The sequence below is a fragment of the Ostrinia nubilalis genome, chromosome 4, assembly GCF_963855985.1.
Source record: "Ostrinia nubilalis chromosome 4, ilOstNubi1.1, whole genome shotgun sequence".
In the NCBI taxonomy this organism is placed as follows: domain Eukaryota; kingdom Metazoa; phylum Arthropoda; class Insecta; order Lepidoptera; family Crambidae; genus Ostrinia; species Ostrinia nubilalis.
In genome coordinates, this window is record NC_087091.1 from 15,015,683 (window position 1) to 15,040,034 (window position 24,352).

Consider the following 24,352-nt stretch of genomic DNA (forward strand, 5'->3'; position numbering starts at 1 on the left):
AGCTGTGCGGCTTTCAAACTGTGGGTTGCTAGCGCCAGACAGTAGTAAGGCACAACAATTAAAACTGCCCTAGAGGCAAAAAGAAGCTGAACATCCGTATTCACAAACGATGCTTGCTTAAGTGAAGCAGGAAATCTGACGCACAGCGTTGAAGCCTGGATGCGGGTAGCCCAGGACCGTTCATTGTGGAAAACCTTGGGGGAGGCCTTTGTCCAGCTGTGGACGTCATTTGGCTGAAACGAACTTTGTCACCCAAAGTCATAGCACGGTAATACTATCTATACAGTATTCCAACTCAGCCATATTTTTGAAATAAATGTCAACAGCCGCGCGGTACGTCACCGTATGACAACATGCGATAGGGCTGCTCACCTGCAGACCCTTTTTTCATTACATCTGCCTACTTAGAATTTCTATCTAGTTTTGTGAATGTATTTTGTGATTGTATTTTTTTTTATTTTGACAAACAAAATACCTACTTTGTGAATGAAATACGATAAAAATGCATGTTGTTTTGTGATTAGTAGATTTAAAAAAAAATTGTGTTAAGATGTAATGGGATGTAAATGGGTTTATAAGTGGACACTAGGCCATGTTAACATGTGCATATAAATGGTATGGTGAAGTCAGAAAATTTATATCATCATTTTAATAATTTTAATTTTCAAACAAATCTGATTTTATAAATTTTATTTTGTATGAAAATTAAAAAAAAAGAATATCACTGACTTCACCATACCATTTACATGCATATGTTAACATGGGCTAGTGTCGGCTTATAAAACCATTTACCTAACACCCTGTATAAATAGGTATACTTGTAATTATTTTTATAAAAAAAAGCACCAACTGTTTAAAAAACAAGACATCGTCCGTTTATTACTGTGGCACATTCGTGACACCCGCGACTTTTGCATACCGAGCGCATACCGAGATTTGAATTTCGAAGGAAAGCTCGCGTTTCGTCCGTGTATATGAAGTTACAATACTGTATGATAGTATTACCGTGGTCATAGGTTCTTTTTTCCCTACAGTATCTATGAGAAAATCATATTTTGATAGCATAAAGAGTATTGTTTAGTTCGTGTTAATTACCCTTTAATTATAATTATCATATCTGCTAAATTATACTTGTAACTAAGACTTACACTAGAAAAACTTTGAGCACTTTTGCGTTACCACTTGAGCATTACAAAATGTCATTAGCTGTGAACGATCGGCGTTTACTTGCATCCCGGTAGTGAATAGCGTACAAATGCAGATAATAGTCAACTTACATTACATACCATTCATTGCAATTACTTATTATGTGTGTTGTCAATACATAAAGATGATATTGCGTTACAATGCCTTTTTTTCATTTTTATTGATATATCTTTAGTTAAAACAGGGCACTTTTTCAGTGGAAAAAAAGAGAAAACTTACAAATGAGAGTAACACTTACCTAACTAAAACTTTTTACAAAGTCAAACTAAAATCATCTGTTAACAACTTACTACTTAACAACGTTACTTTAAAATTGAAGATACATGTAACGTAAAGAGTCAGCAAAATCTGTCATCTCATTGCCTAATCCATCTATCTTCGCTATGAAATTAAGGTTGCACACGCACAGTTAAATAATCCAGCACATACGATTAGTCTAAACATTCAACTTTTAAATAAGCCTTTTTAATTGATTCATTAGGTCAGATAAGGAAAAATCTTTATAGGCGCCTTTTGTTACTAAACTTTTTGTAAGTATGCATTTTAAGTTAATATGTTCTTAGTTACATACTCACTTACCAAATGCAGACAGTGTTCGTAACAACTCTTATTTTAAAGATCTTATTCCCTTACGATTGCATCAGTCTAACTATCTCTCTAACTTATGTAAGATATGCCTATCATAGGGTGTGGAAGAGAGGGAGATAAACAGATGATTATTATATCGAAATGGTTTTGCGAAATAAACTCAAAAACACTAACCGATTCGTATGCCAATATTGTTTACCTTTTGGTGTACAGAACACTCATTGCGCAGGTCAACCCGCACTTACAGTGTTAAAAAATAAGAAAATGTTATTTTTTTTATGCTGACACGTCTGTCTTAAGTTTTAATAATTATAAGACTCAAAGTCGGTTACACCGACTGCGTAGAGCAGTAGCACAAATTGATTCTATTGAAATTAAAAATAAAAAGATTCACTTTGGACGTCTTACAGAAGCTCAGTTCGTGTTACGAAACGTGATGATTGCTTTCAGACCGAATGTCTTGTTAGGCAATGATTACTAGCATTTTATTGACAAATGCAACTAATACAAAATAATCAGCGAGAAGCCGGAAAAGGTTATAAATCAGAATATAAGTAATGGTACCGATAGAGTACAATAAGACCACCTCCACTTTTCAAGTGGATGTCGTAAGAGACGACTAATCCTTAACTCGCCTGATCATCGTGGGAAGTGTACGCCAAATTCTCAATTTCAGCATGATCATCATCAGATTATTTGACCTACAGGAACACGCCCTCTCTAATTTACCAAAGGCAAATGGGGTATTAATGTGCTGTAGTGCTATAACATGAATTTAAGATGTGAGATGGTCAAAGTTAAATCTCGAGTTATTCATGTATTTACCTTGTTCTTAAGGAAAATTTTCTATTTTTAAAAGGAATAGGTACCTACTTGAAGCAAGGTTTTAGTCGATGATGCAGATGCAAAAAAGTTAAACGATAAAGAAAAGGTCAAATGTTATGTACGATAGGTATAGGTCTTAGTCTTCTTAGGTATTGATTAGTAAAGCTTTAAAATCCTGACAAACCAATTCAGCAATGGTGCATTAACACAATGAACAAAACATGTTGTAACTAATGTTTTATTTATTTTTTAATGTACAAATTTTACGAGTCAGGGACTCAGTCTCAGAGTCCTTAAGGCCGGGTAGCAGAGAAAATGGCGAAAATGAGGTTTTCATTTTTCATTTTTGAGGTACTAAACAGTAAAATTAAAGGCTAAGATTTTTATTGGGCATAGTTGAGGATATTTTCGAGGGCTATTAACGGATGGAAACACGATTTGATGAAGTTGACTCGATAGAATAAATTCCCAAAGTTACCTCTATTCGTTTTCTATTTATGGTTTTATTTTTAAAATAAGCGATTTGAGATTCTAAATCTTTTACTAAACTAAAGTTCAGAAATAACTTGAGGGCTTTTAACGGATGAAATTTTTATATTGCGTCTTATTTAGTTACAATGTTAAAAAATGTGGAAAAAATCGTCCATGACGGCTTGAACAATCTCAATCAGTCGCGCGGTGGCGCTTACGGAGGACGGACGCGTGTCAGTTTTTTGGCCGTGACAGTTCGCGATTTGTCAATATTTTTGACAATGATGACTTTGATGAGTCACAGTATAATAATATCAGTGTTTTTTTTTTTTTTTTTTAATTTATTTAAGGCAACATACAGTCATGTACAATCAATAGTACTATTATAGTAAAGATGAATATGATTAAAGACCAAATTAGTGCCTATTTATAGCTATTACAATATTGGTTACAAATGAGCCACTCTTAGGACTAAATTTTTTAACAACAAGCCAAAACCTAGTGCACAGACAACGGCATATCGAGCCAACCACTATGGAATCTTATGTAGTTGTAATAGTTACTTTTTGCAACTGAAATATATGTAGATATAGGTCCGACATGCCGTCAGTCGGAAACAAAATAAAATAAAACAGAAAAATGAATAAGGAACACAAAGATAGTGACAGATTGGAAAGCTATTCACTAGCCAAACTATTAAAAAGGACGGATTTGAGCTTTGATAATGTTACATTAAACAAATCAATTTCTGTGAAGTTTTTATTGTAAACGTTAGTGGAACGATACACGAATGAGTTACGAGTATAATTTTTACGATATCGCGGGGTAACGAAAAGTGGTTTACTACGTGAGGAGCGTTACTGTGTGCTTAAATTTAAGCTTTCTCCAGTGTTACTGGAGAAAGCTTAAATTTTTGATAATTAAGAATTATCAATTTTGTCTACCTATTGAAATTTAAATCGTTCGCATCCTTTTAAACGAAGACTCTACTCATGATACATAGTACTCAAATATGAGACAAAACCAATGAGATAAAATTTCATTTTAATAGTACCTACATACAATCGTCTTACACTCTTTAGAAGAGCACACTGACACAAATAAATAATAAAAAATACTGTCTTAGGTCTGTAGCTAAAGGTCTAAGCTGTAAGATAGAAGAATCTTCTAGCCAAAAAGATGCCAGATGCAGCAGATGTCAACGGATTTAAAACTGGAGTTCATATGACTCCTTGTAGACTTGAGTCTCTAGAGCGTCCCTTCCTCCACCATGCGTAAGAATGTTTCAAAAATACTGTCTAAGGTCTGTAGCTAAAGGTCTAAGCTGCGAGATAGAAGAATCTTCTAGCCAAAAAGATGGCAGATGCAGCAGATGTCAACGGATTTAAAACTGGAGTTGATGTGACTCCTTGTAGACTTGAGTGTCTAGAGCGTCCCTTCCTCCACCATCCGTAAGAATTTTCACAAAAATACTGTCTAAGGTCTGTAGCTAAAGGTCTACGCTGCAAGATGGAAGAATATTCTAACCAAAAAGATGGCAGATGCAGCAGATGTCAACGGATTTAAAACTGGAGTTGATGTATGGAACGGTCGCTTTTTTGTAACCTTTATAATTTGGTCGGCTTATAGAAGAATTCCTGATATTTTTTTGCAGTTCGATAACTTTCTTATAAGTCGTATGCTTATAAGTAATAAGCTGAAATTAACAGGATAGCTTATTCAAGGAACATTTTAATTTGTCCATTGTATGCCATGTTCCCTTGTTATAAGGGAATCGCGTATTCGGCCACGAAAGTAAGACTGTTAAAATAAATTAGATTTCTTGAAATCTCTCTTTTGCGCAAAGCCACATCATTTATATTTACTTACTGTGGTTATAAAGGTGTACCAAGGGTACATGCAACACCTTTTTATTCGATTGTAAGAGTACTGGTTTACTCACAAATCCGTTTTATCTGAATTTCGAAATCTTTTAATTACACTGGTGTTTATCATTCAAATCAATGACTAATGTTTGAACTAATTTGGACATATCAAGGTCTATCATTGGTATTTTTTTCAAACTTCTGCGTTGAGTCATTTACGAGATCTGGGACATCACAAAACATTACCCCAGCAAAATTCTAAATAACTTGAGAACCGGAACACGAACAAATTTTGCTATTCGTGGACAAATTACTACGCAACAAGAGCTATCTATCCATGTATTTGGTTCTGCGATAGAACGACTTTAAAAAAAAAATTTCCAGGGTAATGTTTGAAACGTTACCCCAGCAAAATCTGTTTTTTCCTAATAACTTTAAAACTATAATTTGAACGAATTTTGCTATTAGTGGACAAAAGACAATGCCGGAAATTGGCGTCTTTTTTTTTCGCGCGGCCATCGACCAAACTTTGTTTTTTGATTACAAAATAGTGTAATAAATCAAACTTACTATGACATGTATACCTCTAAACTCAGTCTGAACTGAGTTACGAGCATTAGAAGTTTGATAATTTTCATACTAGATTTGCTTTTTGCGCGCAAAGTTTTGTAAGAAATTGCAACAAACTAGTGAGATTGTATGTGTAAACAAACAATACCATCCATTAAAGGCTCCAGACATCAGTATGGAGCAGAATCAGTGCAATAAAAAATAGCGCAATATTTTGTTGCAATTTCTTACAAAACTTGCGCACAAAAAGCAAATCTAGTATGAAAATCATCAAACTTCTAATGCTCGTAACTCAGTTCAGACTGAGTTTAGAGGTATACATGCCATAGTAAGTTTGGTTTATTACACTATTTTGTAATCAAAAAACAAAGTTTCATCGATGGCCGCGCGAAAAAAAAAAAGACGCCACTCTCCATACAAAATCTGGCATTGCCATTTCTGGTCACGGTGGACTAATTATCTGCTATACTCTCGACTCTATAAAGCACAACATTTATAAAAAAATTGCTGCGGTAATGCACTCCAGGTAACCGTGTGTGATGCTCATTGCTCATAGTGATTTTCGATACAGAGCCCCGTACATACGTTATACATAAATTATGGAAAGAAAACACCCAGACCAATACAAACCAATATGTATGCAATTTTGGTATGATATTTTTATTTATTAATAAACAAAAAGAAGCAGAATTTAGCCGGCGCGGAACTCCCGGAAGGTCGGGTGACGCCACGCCTCTTTGAACCGTGTTTACTTTGGCAGTTATATTCTAAATTTATTCGATTCTAAAATATATTCCCAAAAATTTTGAAAGTTGTTTTAATTTGTATCACTTGGATATGATTTGTATTAGAAAGTGCTATGAGTGTGACGCTTGAACGGAAGGAAGTCAACCTAACCTAACCAACTGCGTATTTCTAAACTGCGTATTTCTATACTGTGTAGCCGCGAGAGCTCTTTGGCGCGCTGTCTTCGGCGAAGTATTGCGCGCGCAGATTTTGACAGCGCGAAATACCTACTTTAGCAGAAATACCAAGCCTTAAACCATTTCAATCACGTAAGTTTAAAAATGTAAGACATGTTAGTACGTTGGCGCCAGCAGTAAATCTCGCGGCAGAGTGCGGTGCTGGCCTATACAGAATTCATGTTGCGGGTATTCTGCGGTGCCACTACTCCGTAAATATGTAGAAGAGAGAGAAAACATTGAAACTCTTTCTATCGTCTGCATTTTTTAACTTTTTTTAATTAAAAGAGGATCTGAGACTGTATCTACCAGTCATTGGTCATTGGTAGAGTATATTTTTCAGTCAACTGACAAAAATCTAATAAGTAACAACATGTAACAAATAAGTAAACGAAAATAACTGAGTATACCTACCGTCTTTTCAAACGCCATGAACACGGTTGTTTGTATTTCATAAAACAGAGTAATAAATTAATTAAGATGCCAATTAACTTATACGCATATAAATTAAGTTTTGTAAGGGTTCATATCAGCAGGGTTGGCCAACTGGTCGCGCTCCGGTAGTCTAAGATATTATGGCCGCAATCTGATGGGCGCATCTGATACGCAATGTGAAAGCGGAATATAAGTTTCCGTCGTTTGCTTCATTTTTGGTTTAATGAGGTTGGAGTTGAAGATTTTCCATCATAAAAACCATAGAGTATGGAGTAGGACATGTAATTTTAATGGCTACGTAACGAACCTAAAGGGTAAAAACGGGGCCCTATTACTAAGACTGCGCTGTCCATTTGTGTCTGTCAACAAATGTATCTCATAAACGTGAGAGTTGAAATTTTCAGTTGAGTTGGGGTACTGTCTCAGGCTGAATTTCACCAACTTACTTTAAAACAATAACCGGTGAATAGAATAGAATAGAATTTATTTATTGCTTTTTCTGTGTACAGTGGTAAGGTGCGTTAACTGCGTTAGATGTTGCAACTCAGCTTTAAACTTTTTGTCGAGAGATATCGCATAATGTCATAATAGTAAATGTTTAAAAAAACAAACTACGATCAAAATGAGACAAAAAAACGGCCCAAAAATATGTAGTGAATTCGGTCCTGCTACTAAAATCGGTAAGAAAACCATCAACGAAAATTATGTAAGCAAGATCCTCCTTGATTATGTAACAATACAAGATGTTTGTAAGAATATTCGCATATCATTAGCCGTTCCATGTCCTCATCTGATAAGCAATATGGTCCTAACTCTAGATGATATGATATTATGGTATACATGAAAGGCAATGGCGGTGGTAGTGAGACAAATAAGGCCTGCATTATGTATGCAATCTTTCAGGGTATTGTGTATTATGCGAGCAGGATCGGAGGCATTAGCAGGCATTAACGGTGCAGAAATGGAAGCATAGTTGTAGTCTGTAGATAACAGTCTACTCATTGTCAAATTAGGTAGAAGGGATCTTCCATCGGGTAGCTTTAATATGGGTAGGCAGTACGCATAGTTCCTTAATGCTTTCAATTTCATGTTCGACTATGGCATACAAATAGCTATATTCATAATCTATTACATCCTCAGTGATATCTTCTTTTTCTTTATGAACTCATACCTATTTGCTTAGCAATGAGGGTTTTTGCGTATGAAAAATCTGCTAGATGGCAATACGTAGACGTGAGGTCTAAATGCTGCATGATTGGTTATTTTTGACATGACATTGACAGATACGTCAAAATTCACCAATCACGTAGCAGTTAGACCTCATATCTACGTCTTGCCATCTAGTGGATTTTTCATACGCGGAAACCCTCATTGCTGAAGTTTACCATCAGCTCTATCTACAATTCTATGTCTATATCTTGCTTTAAGAGAGTAGAGTTTCCACCATCACAATACAGGCAGTGATCAATACCTACTCCTCATAATATCAACAAAACTATTGATAGCCGTCTGAAAATTGGTTACAGGTTGTTATTTTTGAAAAGCGTTAATTAGCTTATTTTATATTTTCGTTGAATAATGCTGGCTTTTATTTCTATGCTGTAACGTCACATGGCTAAGCGTTGTATTAGAAAATGATAATTGATCGCATCTGCAATAAATTGCTCTCGCGTGCATCTAGCTTCGTGTATAATGCGACAAGATCAATAGAGACATTATACGTTGCTATACGCTGGGAATCTGTAGGTTCTTGATGCTGGATTTTAGCATAGAATACGAGTCTAACTGGGCTAACCACCCGTCTAGGCCTGCGTGGGATAAGGTTAGAACCACTACAATGTAAGGTGGGAGGTCTAGTGGTTTACCCGGCTTCCAAGACACATAATGTACAACTTAAACCAGTACTTACTCATAATCCTACCAGTAAATTGGTGGAATTCAGAATGAAATCCACTGCTGCTGCTTTCATTGCTGGACAAATTTCATTGCCCAGCAATGAAATTTGCCTCACCCACGGATTTCTACAAACACCTGCGCTGTCCGGATCTAGATACTTCCCGCGACCTTCACCAGATCGTCGGTCCACCTAGAGGTAGGCCTGCATCCTCTAGGTATCTATTAAGAAATTCTTAGTCAATAAGGCAAACTAAACATGTAATAATGACTTAAAAGCTTTTATGGCTCTCTTAAAGAAAGTATTAGATCTTTGAAAAACATTTGGAATATACTGATAAAATCAGGGAAAGTCTTGTATGCCCGTGTACCAAGCTAAGAAAAGTAAGTACCAGTTTGATTCCCACATGCGGCGGTTGTACTTGTAGTATACTATCGTCAGTCTGACACGCCGTAAATAATTACAAGTTGCTATGCACGCGGCTCACAGGTAATTATTGCAAAAAACCAATATCTTAGTACGGGGTAGGCTCGCCGCACGCGCAACAACGCAACGCGCCAGACGACTATGAGCGACAAACTATTTGTATAACAATGCAAAACTTGATCTTGATTGTTCTAATTCCGTTACTTAAACCACTTAAACGTCTCGTCTGCATTTATTTTTTCAGCCTTCAGTGGATAAGGTAGAGCAGAGTTCCGCTCCGCTTATGGAGGATAGCATGACCTCACCTTGAAGTGAGTTTGGTAGAAAAAGGCATTAAATGCTTACTTATTTGTGAAGTGATCATCTTAAAATCACTGAAAGTATTAAAATAATTTTCCATTAATCGGCATCTAAACGTAGAGTTAAATGAAATGAAGTCAAAAGTCTGAGATATGTAAAACGACTTGCGATTTAATTACCGCTACTTAACGTTCAGCACAACATGGGCCTAATGCATATGCCTATAATATAATGGCAGTGAAAATACCAGCGGCTGTACGTCTTACTTGACTTTCACTGGGAGATTAGACTTTTTTCCCCATTTCTACTTGAATGGATAAGTCTACGGTTATCGTAAAGATCTACGGTCTTATTCATAATCATTTTTCACATTTTATCAAATGCTTATTAGAGGTTTATAAAACGTTTGATAAAAATTGTTATTCATAATCGTCATTTAGCGCTAAAATCCTCTTATAACTGTGTGATAAGTTATCGAGAGCTCGGGCCTTGTTTAAAGCTCTAATAAACCTATTTTAACCTAACTTTTATAAATGTCATTTCATATGAATGTCACTTCGTTGGTTTATTTATTCAAAATATCCTTGCTGTGATCCTTGCTTGTGAAAATGAATGCTATAAATGCAATTGTGCATTTAGCCAATAATGCCGACCCAGCGCGACGTAGAAAGCTCTACCGCCAACGAAGCAACCCATTCGATTTGCGGGACCTAAATTTTAAAATAAAATATAGGTTCAATAAGGACACAGTGCGCACCATCATAGATTTGGTGGAAGATGATCTGGTTCAGAGCGCTAGAGGTGGTGGCACGTGTCCTGAACTGCAAGTTTTAGTGGCCATAAGATGTTGGGGACGTCGTGAGGTAAGCACAAAAAAGTGTTTTATTTTATCCCTTTGTCGTGGCTGCTATAATTATTTTCATACATTTTCAGGTACAAGATGATGCTGGTGACCTCCATGGCCTAAGTCAGCCGACAGTGAGCCGGATATGCGCCAGAGTCGCGCATGCAATCGCGAATAAGGCAAATTCCTTCATCAAAATGCCTATCACTATAGGAGAGCAGGAAAGAATTAGTGCCAAATTTAGAGCAATTAAAAATTTTCCTGGGGTGATAGGAGCCATAGATTGCACCCACATTAAAATTAAAAAAACCGGAGGTGACATGGCCCAGTACTATATTAATAGAAAAGGCTATTATTCCCTGAATGTTCAGGTAAAATATATTTTGATTTTATACAGTTTACAACAGAGAAAGATTTGTTTTAATAATGTCTATAATTTTTACTTTGTATGATCTAAATTTTAGCAACATTCAACACTATATTATTGGATGGATTACCTACAGGATACTGTTTTTTTTATTTTAGGTTGTCTGTGATGCTGACCTCAAAATAATGGATATAGTGGCTAGATGGCGAGGCAGTACACATGACAGTCGAATTTTTATGGAGAGCAATATAAAACAACGATTTGAGGATAGGCAGTTTAGAGGACGCCTTATTGGCGATTCGGGCTACCCTCTTCTGCCATATCTATTTACACCTATTTTAAGGCCTAGTCGTCCAGAAGAAGAAGCATACAATAATGCTCACATCTCAACTAGGAACACTGTTGAAAGGTGTTTTGGGGTGTGGAAGCAGCGGTTCCAATGCCTACTCCATGGCTTACCAGTAAGCCTCCAAAATGGAAAAGCTGTGATCATAGCATTGGCTGTATTACATAATATAGCCATTGATATGAATGACACATTGTTAGGTAAATGTTATCAATTTGACTGTACATAAGGAATACAAATCTTTATGACAAAATGTTGACAAATTCATAATATTTTTCAGAACAACATATGGAGCAGGTCCCTGTAACTCCGCAACTTTCGACGGAGAACAGTGTTCACGACAACCGACCTTCATTGTTGAGGCGTAGGTCGCAGTTGATACTACAAAATTTTATAAATCAACATTTTTGAATGGTACTAAAATACATTTTGATAAATTCCAACGATTTACTTTTATGTAATGTCATTTGAGTTCATGAAAATGTTGTATTTTAATTTTTCAGATACTGTTCCTGGCATCTTAATGAAAATAAAAAGAATATTTGATTGAAAAATACCTGTATTTCAATTTTCAGTCCAATTTGTTACTATCACAAAAACAAAACCTGTAGTTCTCTTTAAAAAAGCAATTATTCTGCAAAAATTCAAAACAAATTACTTTATATCACTAATTTAAGTACAATTAGTTTCAACAAACTTACTTATTAAAAATCACAGTTCAATTCTTTAAAACAAAGAAATTGCTTAAGTATAAACGTTTCTATTCGGAGGTTATCAACCTTCTACATTTAAAACAAAATAACCATAATTTACACTATTATTATAAAGGCGAATGTTTGTGACTAGGCATATGTGTATTTACTTTATATCACTAATTTAAGTACAATTATTAAACTTACTTACTAAAAATCACAGTTCAATTCTTATAAACAAATAAATTGCTAAAACAGATAGATTATATAGTCTCGAATAACATATAGGCTTCTTTTTATCCTGGAAAAATGCACAGATCCTGTAGGTTACAGAAATAGTAGTCTACGCAGGCGGAGTCGTGGGCAACAGCTAGTTAATAGTAATCTCAAACTCTTATTAAGTTATGACTAGTAAACATATTCATAGCCGTCTAAATATATTGCAGAAACACAATCAAAATGCGGATTGGAACTGCATAAAATACAAATTAAAAACAAACAGAAGTAAGGGAGGAACTAACTTATTATTTAGAATCTGTTAGTACTTGAAAAACTTTAACATCAAAAGACTTATTATTCTTTATTAATGTGAGTGTAATATTTAAGTTTTTCCTGTAATAATTGATGCTCAAGATCCAAGTTTCTCCCTTTCTTCCGTTCGTTTTCCATTTGAACTTCATGCAGTTCAATCCGGCATTTTGATTCTGTTTCTGCAATTTCGGAAATCCTAACTTTGCTTAAATCAATTAAGCCTTCTTTGTTTAACAGTTTCCTTTTTTTTTTGATTGCTGGTGCTTTAAAATTAGGTTTTGCTTTATTTTCTTTTGCCTCTACTTTTTTATTTTCTTTATCTTCCAATATGCCTCTAGTAGTACAAGCATGTGTATCTTCTATTTCTTCATCAAGTACCACCAATTCATATTGGATTTCTTCATTATTTATCAATTCCTGATCTTGCGTATTTTGAGTTGATTCCTCCTCTTGAATGTTAATTAATTCACTTTTATTTGAGTCCGAGTCAAATCTGTTAACATCGACTACAAATTCATTGGGCAACCAAGATGCTATATCATCAGCCCTATCGTCAGGCACTGATAATGGTGGACCACCGCCAGTTTTAATTTGAGCCTGCCTAGCAATGGTCTTGTCTTTCTTCGCACTGATTTTTATGAGGCTCCATTGCGATTTTAACTGGGTAATGGAGCGGTTCATACCAGCGCACATTGAATTAAACCTGAAAAAGAAATGACAGGATTTTGAATTACAGGTAAAGGCAAAATTTTATATTGAAGGCAGAAATCAAAAGATGTACCAACGTTGTTTGTAAATCAGCCCAAGCCGCAACCTTCCGTTTATTCGTGTTAGTGTCTGTATTTTTATTTTCGATTGCATTTACTCTTTCTTTCACCAACTCTTTCAGCAAATACTGAAAAGCAAACACTAGGCGTCAAACATAAATAAAACCATGCTACAAAAATTAGTAGGCACTTTATCAGGCTAAAAATAAGTACTACCTTATCTTCCTCCAACCAGTTTTCTGATCGTTGCCTTTTAGGCGGTCTGTTCTCCTTCGTCATGGACATAATTAGTATCCGATGTAACTAGCCGGGTCGTCGTAAGAGCTTATTGCAGAGTACAGGGTAAGAGGTACAGAATCCAGAACATACAATCCCAAGTTTTATAAAAGTTTGATAAAACTTGGGAGTTGATCGAAAAAACCGAAAACTTTATTAAATTTTCGTGCCAAATGTCAATGTCAGTAAGTAAAACGTCACAGCTGCCAATTTTTTGTTTTTTTTTTCTGCGATTTGTCTATGATTTTACATGGTCCATCAAGTTAAATCACCAAAAAAGCTGTTTTCGTTCATTCTTTTTGTATAGTCTGTGGAAAGAAAATATTAAACTCTGTTTTAGCTATCAAAGGTTTATAAACGATTATGAATAACGTTTTTTATCAGAGGTTTATAAGAGTGTTTTAAGCCTATCAAACGTTTTAGCTAATGTAGGTTTTAAACCTATATTAGCATTTTATTATGAATAAGACCGCTAGACTAGACGCTGTTCAGTTTCTTATTGTTTTTTGATTCCACTTAGCGTTAGGCAAAGACAGATCACGCCTGCAGCCTTTGTCGGTAAAAAGCGTTGGGTAATGAATCTGTGACAAAGAGGCTTTGTCTATGAAGATCACGCTTGAACTCGGCGTCTGGTTTTTGTTCAGCATCTTAAGTAACAGCACAATGGCTGATCATTTTTGGTTTCAGTTTCATTGGCAATTTTTCGGTCGCTTAGCACTTACAATGAACAAACAAGATTGATCAGGCTTAAAATCGATTACCTTTATACAGTCATTATTATTAAACGGGAAACAATGACATTGCATTTTAACATCACACATCATTAGTAAAATTGTGATGAAATTACAACCAGATTAATTAATTATCAAATTATTTAATTATGTAATTCTTGAAAAAAGTTGAGTTTACAGAAAATTGAATATGAAATCGATAGCGCACTAAAATTAATAGATTGTGATTGACTTAATGGTATTTCCATTTGTCAGGTGCTAGGTAACTATTCTTATCGGGCACATTTTATGATAGGACCTTTTAATGAAACATTTAATAACTTCTTTGCCCTGACCTGATCCAAATTATTAGATTTCAAAGTTAATTTTGCGCATGCCAAATAGGCGCATCCGCAAATAAGGTAGCCCTGATTGATGACTGAGCGCGAATCTGTCAAAATATTGAGCTAAAAGTAGCCTCAGATTTGACAAGTCACGACCACGAAGTGAGAGGTCGGTGATGCGCGGGAGTTCCGCCAGCTGATTGATACAGGGTGAGTTGGCGTTTTGTCAATCGCCAATTGAATTCTGAAGACACGAGGATTTGGAATTAACCATGTCTCTTTTATTAATCACTTTTTGTTCAGCTATACGTAGGATAGGGCTCGTAGAATCATATTTTTTGTGGTAGATTTGTTTCAATAATCAAGAAAATCTAAGAGAATGCCATGGCAACTTGGGTGATACGAGTACCTACCTATCTATGTTTGAAATCCGTAAAACAAGATTCTTTTATTCTTACGAAAATGTATCGGTACAAATCGTGACTTGTCAGCTAAGTAGACGCTACATTTTCAATTTTTCCAGGCATGAAAAGTTTTTTTTTTCTTTATCCTGCTAACAATGGAGAAATTACTCGTTATTTCTTGGCACAATTTCTGCCTTTGTGCTTATTCTTCCTCGAATTTTAAATAAACATAACCGGGGAGTGTAATGCTCCGCGCACGGCCGCCGCATACGAATCGAGCGAGCAGGAAGCAACCGGTATCGTAGAGAATAGAATTACCATCTTCCGTATTAATACATTTTAACGCAATATCAATTTAACCGTTGCCAACATCACTATAAACAACAGTTTGGTGGCTCTAGCTAGACAATCTAATATAGGGACGTAAGTAAAAAAGAATTGGTTACTTTCGGTGTTTCGACGGTTAATGTCTAATGTTCGTAATACAGGATGAAGCTTTACTGATTCCAAGTAGGTATAAATTGAGGCTTTTAACCTAGACCAATAACCTAACGGACTTTAAAAATCAAAATCAAAAATTTTGTGCTTGTGTGGTACAAATCATGAAATTTTGCCCCCTCATAGCTATAATAACCTCATTGAAAAATCGAACTCCTAATTTTGCTTGTAATACACCTTTAGATGTCTCGTGATTTTTTCGGCGATTCGAGACAAACATTAAGCAAGTGATGAGAAGAATAAGGAAGGGACCTGAAACACTTATAGAAAAGATGACATTACGATCGCGTGGGCTGGCAATCAAGCAAGCCATAATACATTCCTACCGCCTAATGCGGTGCAAGTAATTAGACATGAATAGTGTAAAGAACTCGCGATTGTGCTCATAACGATTAACCCGAGATCTCGAAGCGTTTCCGATGCCAATTAATCGATATTGTGCAATCGACACTGATAATGATTATTTCTTACTGAGGCAATTCATTAATTTATTTTTTGTAATAATTACAGGGTGTTACAGGTGGTACCGCAATACTTTTTTTAATTGGCATACGTATTGTGCTTACTAGTAAGTATTTAATCGGGTTTGTCTTATAGTTGTATACCCATTTTTCCTTTTTACTATCGATTCTTATATGTATAATGCATTCCTGAGCTGAGAATGCACGAATATACGTGGATAGATTTGTAGTACATGCCTACCAGGCTAGGACCTGAGTTAAAAATTATTATAACCAATTATTACGTTTAAAATAAACGGCACTCTCAATGGGTAAGAGAGAATAGGGTATTGTAATTGTAATCTTATTGCATCTTACGTAAGCAAATAAATTGCAAAAAGTCTGACGTAACATAAATAAGTATTTTTATCATCTACAATTTATAGTAATGCGTAGGTTCTCCAATTCGAAACTGGTAGTTTAAAGAGAAATCGTTAATTTATATATTTGAGAATAATAAAGCTGTTATTATCTTCTATACTTATAATAAATCTGTAGAGAGGTCAATTCTGTACATGAAATATATTTTCAAAATAACTGTCAGAGGGTGATTAGTGATCGATACTGATGCCAAAAATGCAATCAATAAAATTTTTGTCTGTCTGTCTGTCTGTCTGTCTGTCTGTATGTTCCTTATAGAAACAAAAACTACTTGACGGATTTTAACGAAACTTGGTACAATTATTCTTCGTACTCCTGGGCAGGTTATAGGATACTTAGGAATTCCCACGGGCACGGGAATTAGCGGGAAAATCCTTTTGTATGAAAAATCTAAACTGCTTAAGTTAAACACTTGAAATTTGGCATGCAGGTACCTTAGTAAACTCAAAGCTTAGTTACAACAGGATATTGCAAAATTCCCACGGAAACGGGAGTTAGCGGGAAAAAACATTGGTATGAAAAAATCTAAACCGCGTAAGATAGATGAAGGGGGTAAAACGGGATCCACGCGTACGAAGTCGCGGGCGGCCGCTAGTTCTCAAATAAAGCAGTGTTCTAAATAACAATAACACTACCAATGAGATGGTTTCGCTGACCAACTAGCTGAAAAAAACAATAAAAATTAGTCTGATGTAAGGGCTGAGTTTTCAACCGTCGGATATATGAAGAAAAACTTGTCATTTTGACATATTTCCCACTGAAACTGTCACTGTCAAAATTATACTTCAGTTAAAAGTTGTCCCACGACTTAAAAATCAGCCCTAAGTATATTTTTAAACGATTAATTTATCGTCATATTCACCCAAGTTCAATATTTAAAGCTGAATGACGTAACATTTATCGTGACTCGTGTCGTGATCGATCGATCGGAAAGAAAAATCCATTAACTATCAGCAAGGAAGTGATATCTTTATCGACTCAAGGACGTTCCATAATCCAAGTTGATCCATTGATAGATTAGTAACACCTGAATAACACCTACAACAGCTTCTTACAAAGCTCCCTTTGTCTCTGACGACTTTGGGCAGATAGGAATTTACTTGGTAGATAGGTAAGTACTCATGTTTATAAAAAGGTAAATAATATATCAACCTACTTTAAATTCTTCAACAAAGTCAAAATCTTACAAGCCTTATTTGAATCATATTGTAAGAAATAGAAGGTTTACATGCAAGTTGCGATTACCTTGCAACTTTTGTTTAGTTCTTTAAAAATTGGTCTATTTATAAACTAAATTACTTTTGATCATCATTCAGCTCTTATTAGGTCCCACTACAGCTGTTCTATTAGCAAATTGTTATTATTTTTTTCGTTGTGTTTTTTTGTGTCGAATATAGTTATTTCTATTTCCAATACTTTAAAACTCTACAATTTTCCGTATCGAATCATGCATTTTATACAACCTATGAAGTTTATAATTATAACCTATCCCATAAAACCTGCAAGATAACCAAGTACACAATAACTTTCCATATACTTTCTGCTTTCTATATTCCGCTACGGCCATATATAGCAAAATTATTTTAATAATATAAATTACAGAATAAATAAAGCGAGTAATCATTATAAATTAACAAGAAAGCTCCATGTTTTAAAACATGATTGAATTATTGAAATAACTACGATCTACGAGTATGGGAATTGAAAACGTTTGTTTACTGACCAATTGAGGTTAGTATTACTTATTGCAAGTAAAACAACCTCTTATTATCATTCATCACTAACTACATTAAAAAAAAAGAACCTCATGACACACAGTCAAAATCAATGAAAATTATGCACTAATGATAACTAATAGGGTTGAATTTATTTTCACAAATCACGAAGGATTTGAAAACTAGGAATTCGCCACTCCTCATTCCCAAGTCCCGACTGCATAACCACAGACTTTTTGCCCCTATCTGGTTACAGGCTCCAGGCTGTACGGTCCAATTCCTTCGCCCTTTTTAAATTTCGAAAAGAACACCGGTGGCTGCCAGCTTCGTGTTTTTTGAAAAAACGTCTCATCATGGCTTCTCGCAAAGCTTTTAACTTTTAAATGGTTTAAATGAGAAAATCTTTGCATCTAATTTCAGCAAGTGCTTTCATTTTAGCTTTTGCCCGCGGCTTTGCCCGTGTGAAATTCAGTTTAAGAATTTATAGCGTATTAAGTGTACGTAAAATAATCCTGATGTACAATGTACATGTACAAACAAAAATAATGTAGTTTCATCAAAATCCGTTCAATAGTTGTTGCGTGAAAGAGTAACAAACATATCCATTATCCATCTATCCTAATAAACTTTCACATTTATTTATAAGGTATTAGTAGGATTAAAATCCTGACTCTACGATCATCGATATTTATTTACAGAAACAAGTTCTAATAAAATTATCACAAAATATTATCGTAACACAGATAATAAAAAGTAATGTTTTGTGTTACATATCCACAAAAGTATAATGGCTACTTGCCGCGTTTCCACCCGGGATGCGTCGAGATATCCCACGCGATCCGAATACGAAATGACCCGAGCAACCGCGGTGCAGTCACGTGACTGGGGAAACACTAGATTTGTTGAGATTGGTGTTACTGTAACTTCTGCATCTGGCCAATGAGAAGCTTTTTTTTTTAATTTCTACACTTATTGTAAAAAAGTTTACAATCATATTCCAGATTGTATTTTTTTATTTTATCAATGTAGGATTTTTTCACACCATTTAAGGTTTTAATCCAATAATATTATGTAATTTTATGGCAATTTAAATTGCGTAGTGAAATCCACAAAGCTAACCTACCCAATAGAAACTTTCAAAACTTAGCGCGCACAAATCTAGAGGTTCTATTGAAATGAATTAAACACATTTAACATGAATAAAATATCACATTGTGACTCTTTATCACTTAATTTTCTTCTTATTTATTCTTATAGTAGTAGTAGTAGTAACTGAAACACTTTTACTGCTCACATAATAATGACGCGTTTGTGCCCAAGTTTGCTCTCAGATTTAATACCAACAGCTCTAATACGGACCCACGGCTCTGTAACCTCTACATCACTAGCGTGCGGAAAAAAGCGCGCGAAAACAAACCAGAGTTGACAGGAGCACGTTCGAGTGGGAGCGGTGTTTGGATAGGAACCCGATCTTCGTAGCTCCCTCCGATACCATTCTTAGCAATATTTTTCCTGAAAACCTGAAAAAATATCCACGCTAAGTTTGTAAACAAACTCCAACTTATTCACGTTGAAATTTTCTTAGTCTAAACTTTTTACTGTAAGATGCTGTACTTGCATAAGTTAGGTAAGGTAATGTGACTTGTCAAATCAACACCTCTGTTAATCTTATGGCGAGAGACTATGACAGTGGTAAACATTGTCCCTATGGCTGCATTTCTGGGATCCACTCTAAGAGACTTTATGTCTGAAAACATTAGAATTCACATGCCTAAAATAGTATCATACAAAATATGCTTTCGTATGCAAATTGGGATAAAAATGCATAGCACGTAATAATAAAGCATCCTTAACGTAGACAGAAACAGTCGAGGTGGTCTGATCCTTCTTAGGAGGGTCGTAACGAATAACATTAGTCGGTTATTCTATAATCCGCACTGGTATGTGTCCTTTGACGTATTATTATCCAAAAGCGTTGCCGACTAAATACATCGAGGAGAAAGGAGCCTGGAGCTGTTAATTTTGAATTAAGTTTAATATGTACAACCTTTTTACTTTGACTTTAACACAGCTATTTTGCAAAAGAAAACAAAACAAAAGTGCTAATTTATTGGTCTAAATTGAATGAGTTACTGTAACTTAGAAACTTGGTTTATAAATAATAATAAGAAACAGAAAAAACCTTTAAAAGAAAGGTTCATACGTATGTATTGTATGCCCAAATAATTTCGGTGCTCTACAATAAAATTGGATAAACAAACAAACATTACTTCGTTGATACCTTTCTAAACTCCAAAGATTGATAACAACGGTTCTTTTTCAGACGCCCCAGTGGCCTTGTTGCGGTCTGTTAGATAATAATAACGACATTAACAACTTAATAAGTTATTTTCTCTTCCAGCACAACCGCAGAGCAAGGACAAAATTAATGGCGGAGTTTACCGCAAGCGACAACTACTTTTGCAAATTAAAAAAGTGCTAGTCCTAAATGGTGTGGTGACAAACAGAGTTTAGAGATGGGCCTAAAATGCAAAGCCTTCTTGGAACCCAAATAATAAAATAGACAGCCAAAAGACAGAATCATGTATATGTCACCGTAAAATTGTGAATTCCGTCAGATTATAATCTGACGTAGTTAAATTACAATCTAACCTAACCTAACCCACTGTTAGTTTACAATCTAACGCGTTATATTATAAACTGACAGAGTTCACAATTTCACGTTGACATAATATACCTACATCCGCAAATTACTTATCCATAAGAACCAAATCTTCCCGTTGATTGGTTTGATATGAGATGAAAAAAATTACTTAACTTTAAAATCATTTTTGAAACCATAAAAGTTCGCAACGTTAAGTTGCGCTGCAGGTGTCAGACTTTAGCTCTACATTAATAAAACACGAAAATATTTCTGAGAACGAAGAAAATCTTTGAAGCCTAGATCTTTGGCATGGTGCAATGGAGTGCCAAATTCTATTATTAGAACCTGCGGATTAATTTAAAGAGGTATCCGATCGGAATAGTTAGATGATGATTTATTGGATTGGAATAGATCCGGTTTATCATTGTTTTTCCCACTTGTACGGTTGTATACTTCTTTTTGTTTCAATGCTGCCTTTATCCATATTTGGTTTTCACATTTTATTGTACGAGTAACATGTAAATATTTGTCACGTTGTTTAACTTTTTTTTTTTTTTAATTGTGACGAAATTTGGTCAACTCAATTTGGACATGCCTAATTAAAGGACGGTCGTGGCTTCAATTCCCGCCTTAGGCAGTTCGATTTTTTCAAGTTATTTATAATTTTCAAATTATGCCTAATTAATTCGTTAAGATTCGTTGTGTTACACAGATTTTTTAAAATAATGTTCCAATAATCAGTAGCAGTGACGCAATACTTGAATAAATAAACATCAGCTCATAAACTATAGTGCACTCAAGTTAAGTAAGCAGTTAAATTTTGAAAACGTGCTTTCTTATCTTGGTTTTATAGCCTCCAAAATTGGCATACTTTACAACCTTGGGAGAAGGTGCTTAACTGCTTAGAGCTCGGAGATACACATTAAACCACCTGCTCCTGGCAGGTGCCCGATTTGTTGCCAATTTGGCGCAAGGATTTAATAAAGACCGGCTAAGTGTGAGTGGGAGTTGCTAACAACGGGTTCCGTGCTATCGTAGAATATTTTAGCCTCTATAAAGTTGTAATATCTGGATGGGGGTAGCGCGAATCGGTCGCTGTCGATCTTTGAGTTTAGATCTTTGTTCAACAGTGGACGTATTTCGGTTGAAAGACTGTTCCTAAGTAGTTACCATTTTTTTCCTATCGTTTTTGGAAGACAGACATCATGTATTAAGATTAAGAGACTTACATTATTTATCAATAGTGTTGCACTAGAAAGTTTTACATACTCTATTATTTCAAGTTAGTAAACTTAGAACTTTATAACCGCAATAGCGGTTCAAAAGATACAGGCCTGTGACAAATGGACGGGCAGCAAAGCCTTATATATAGGGTTCATTTGTCCCACTCCTTGGGTACGGAACCCTCCAAATGAGAGCCTTATTAAATGTTACATATTTCGGACAGCTGAGCATGTGACAGCTTAGGAGCTGGTTCTGAATTTAGATGTGCAGGTTGGCGCAGTCTGGCGTCTTGCTAAATCTGTGCCTACATTATGTATAGCACGTGCTCCACTTATCAGAACCTGGTATGGGACATGTTGGCTAAAATTTTAGCAGCAGGATGTCAGGTTAGCGACCAGCAGTAAGATATTTGCGTAAAAAACGTACCTACTCCAAATAATATGTATGGAACTGAATTGTATCTCTGGAGCCACAAAAAGGTTGTCCTGTGTTTTATCCTGTGTACTTTGTACTTTGAGGAGTTTTAAGAAAAATATTAATTATAGGTAGAGTTTGGGACGGTGATGGCGGTGAAGGTGATGGTGGGTTTGTCACTCAGATCAATCAAGATCATCACTGAATTCAGTAACAAAATCTTCAGTTGGAATCACCTTTAACAAAACACACTTCAATGACATTGAAACAAAAAGAAACAAAGTGAATACCTATACTAAGATTTTAATTCCCGGAAAATCAATTTAAACTAGTGGAGGCCACAATAAAACCATAAACACCAAATGGCCGCTTTAATGTCTGATATCACGCATAGCCCCGCATTCTGATGTGCATAGTAAACAAACCATTTCTCCATAAACCGTTTACCAAGTTCCCACGGCCTTATGGCCATTACATTCGGATGTTCAGATCAATCTCGCGATACTCCACGTTTCCCTACTAGAATTACGTTACCATAGTAACCAGTGCAATCAGTAGGGTCATTTCTTTTGAACACGGGACTTTAAGTTTTCTCATTTCCACCGCTGCAACTCCTGTGCAGATAACCATTGATGGCTAAGTTACGCGCGCGGATAGTAAAATTTCCTTTTAGAAACTTTTACGAGAGCTTTTAGCTGCTTCCAATTATATTTTTTTCCGAAATCGTTCCATCATAGGTCATTCTATCTATACCTACTTAGATAAGCTGTGTGCAAGCGCAAGCTCTTTTAATATTTAAGTACCTTCAAATCAGTTTGCGTATTACTCTAGTATAGAAAAGTTCTACATACTTAGAGCTTAATTCTGGGTTTATTTACTCGTCTGGGTGAGAAAACATGATTATAAATGACTTTTGACCTCAAGAAGAGAAAATTATGAGGTACCTGTTTTTACTTTTTTCTTTACTATACAGGAAACCCACTGGATCTCTATCTAATACGGTGGACACTTGTACGCGTGAGAATCAGCTGTTTATAAGACTTTATGGGGACGTTTTGTTTACAATATTTGTTGTGGGCAATTATTGAGCTGTTAGGCAGGTTGTTACGAGTATCATTGTTTTAACAAGAAACTTTGGGTCTGTTAAAAAAAGCGGTCGTTTAACTGAGGAATTACCTAGATGTTTCTCTAACTCGTAGCTTCTTCATAAAATAGAGATGCGGATAATATCATCTGTTTATTTTATTGTGTGACTTGACATATCAATTAAAGAAATAGCCACTTTACGAAACTGATCAATAATAAGTATGTTTAATTTAATAATAAAATACTAGTACTTGATACTGCGCCACGATTGGGTGATCAATCACCGACCATTTGCAAATTATTTAATATTACATTTACCGTTCAAAGAAGTCAATTCACTTGGATTCTGAAAAACGACGTCTTAATGTTATCTAAATTGAAAAATAAATTGCAGCTAAATCACTTCAACGTTGGCCAAAATTAATCAAACGATAAACCCAAAATGGAAGTTGACAGAATGGATTATGAAGTTTAGCATAAAAGATTAGTTTTTCCCGCTGCTTTGCTTATCTTTATGCGTCACGAATTAACATACAATGGCACTAATATTATCACAACAATACACAACACGAACAGTTCCAGCCCACCACATTTTGGAACTACGAAAAATTTGAACTGTGCACTTGATAGATTTTTTGTATTTTAGTTACAAAAACGTTCGACAAGTTCAAAAAATCTTGTTTCTTTTTAAAGTACAGTGTCTCAAAAAACAATTATTAACGTAACAATGTAACTCTATCATTGGGCTTCATTGCGGCCTTTTCATAATTATACATAATATCAATTTAGATCATAGTAAAACGGTTAACGTTATTCACAGTTTTCAATAACTTGGTATCTCTTTGTTTTTTCGAACTACTTACTCCGATATTTCGTTTCATTTTAGATATCCTTCGAATTTACCTACTCTATATTTTATTTTATTATCAAAATTCAAGTTCGCTGGTAGGATTCGTAACTACAAATTTCCTGGAAAAGTTAAATAAATTAAAACAATATGCTTTAAAAGCAGCCAAGTTGGCTGAAATATAATTCTAAGCTGTAAGTTAAAAGCTAATTTATTTCAT

General features: G+C 35.2%; 2 protein-coding genes across 2 annotated transcripts in view; both read left to right on the forward strand.

The window, feature by feature from the left end:
* The window catches only part of LOC135071235 (uncharacterized), a 72,470-nt gene that overhangs the window by 35,393 nt on the left and 12,725 nt on the right, over positions 1 to 24,352 (forward strand). The gene's annotated exons all lie outside the window — the stretch shown is intronic.
* Positions 9,883 to 11,653, forward strand: LOC135071547 (putative nuclease HARBI1). The gene is made up of 5 exons (XM_063965320.1): positions 9,883 to 10,405; positions 10,476 to 10,757; positions 10,912 to 11,299; positions 11,380 to 11,513; positions 11,603 to 11,653. Exons 1-4 carry the CDS (start codon positions 10,151 to 10,153, stop codon positions 11,508 to 11,510), a joined length of 1,056 nt encoding a protein of 351 aa, XP_063821390.1. The 5' UTR covers positions 9,883 to 10,150; the 3' UTR covers positions 11,511 to 11,513; positions 11,603 to 11,653.

Coding starts and splice junctions, on each gene's coding strand:
- LOC135071547 (XM_063965320.1), top strand. CDS start 10,151: ATGAATGCTATAAATGCAATTGTGCATTTAGCCAATAATGCCGACCCA. Junction 10,406..10,475: donor GATGTTGGGGACGTCGTGAG/GTAAGCACAAAA, acceptor ATACATTTTCAG/GTACAAGATGATGCTGGTGA. Junction 10,758..10,911: donor ATTATTCCCTGAATGTTCAG/GTAAAATATATT, acceptor TTTTTATTTTAG/GTTGTCTGTGATGCTGACCT.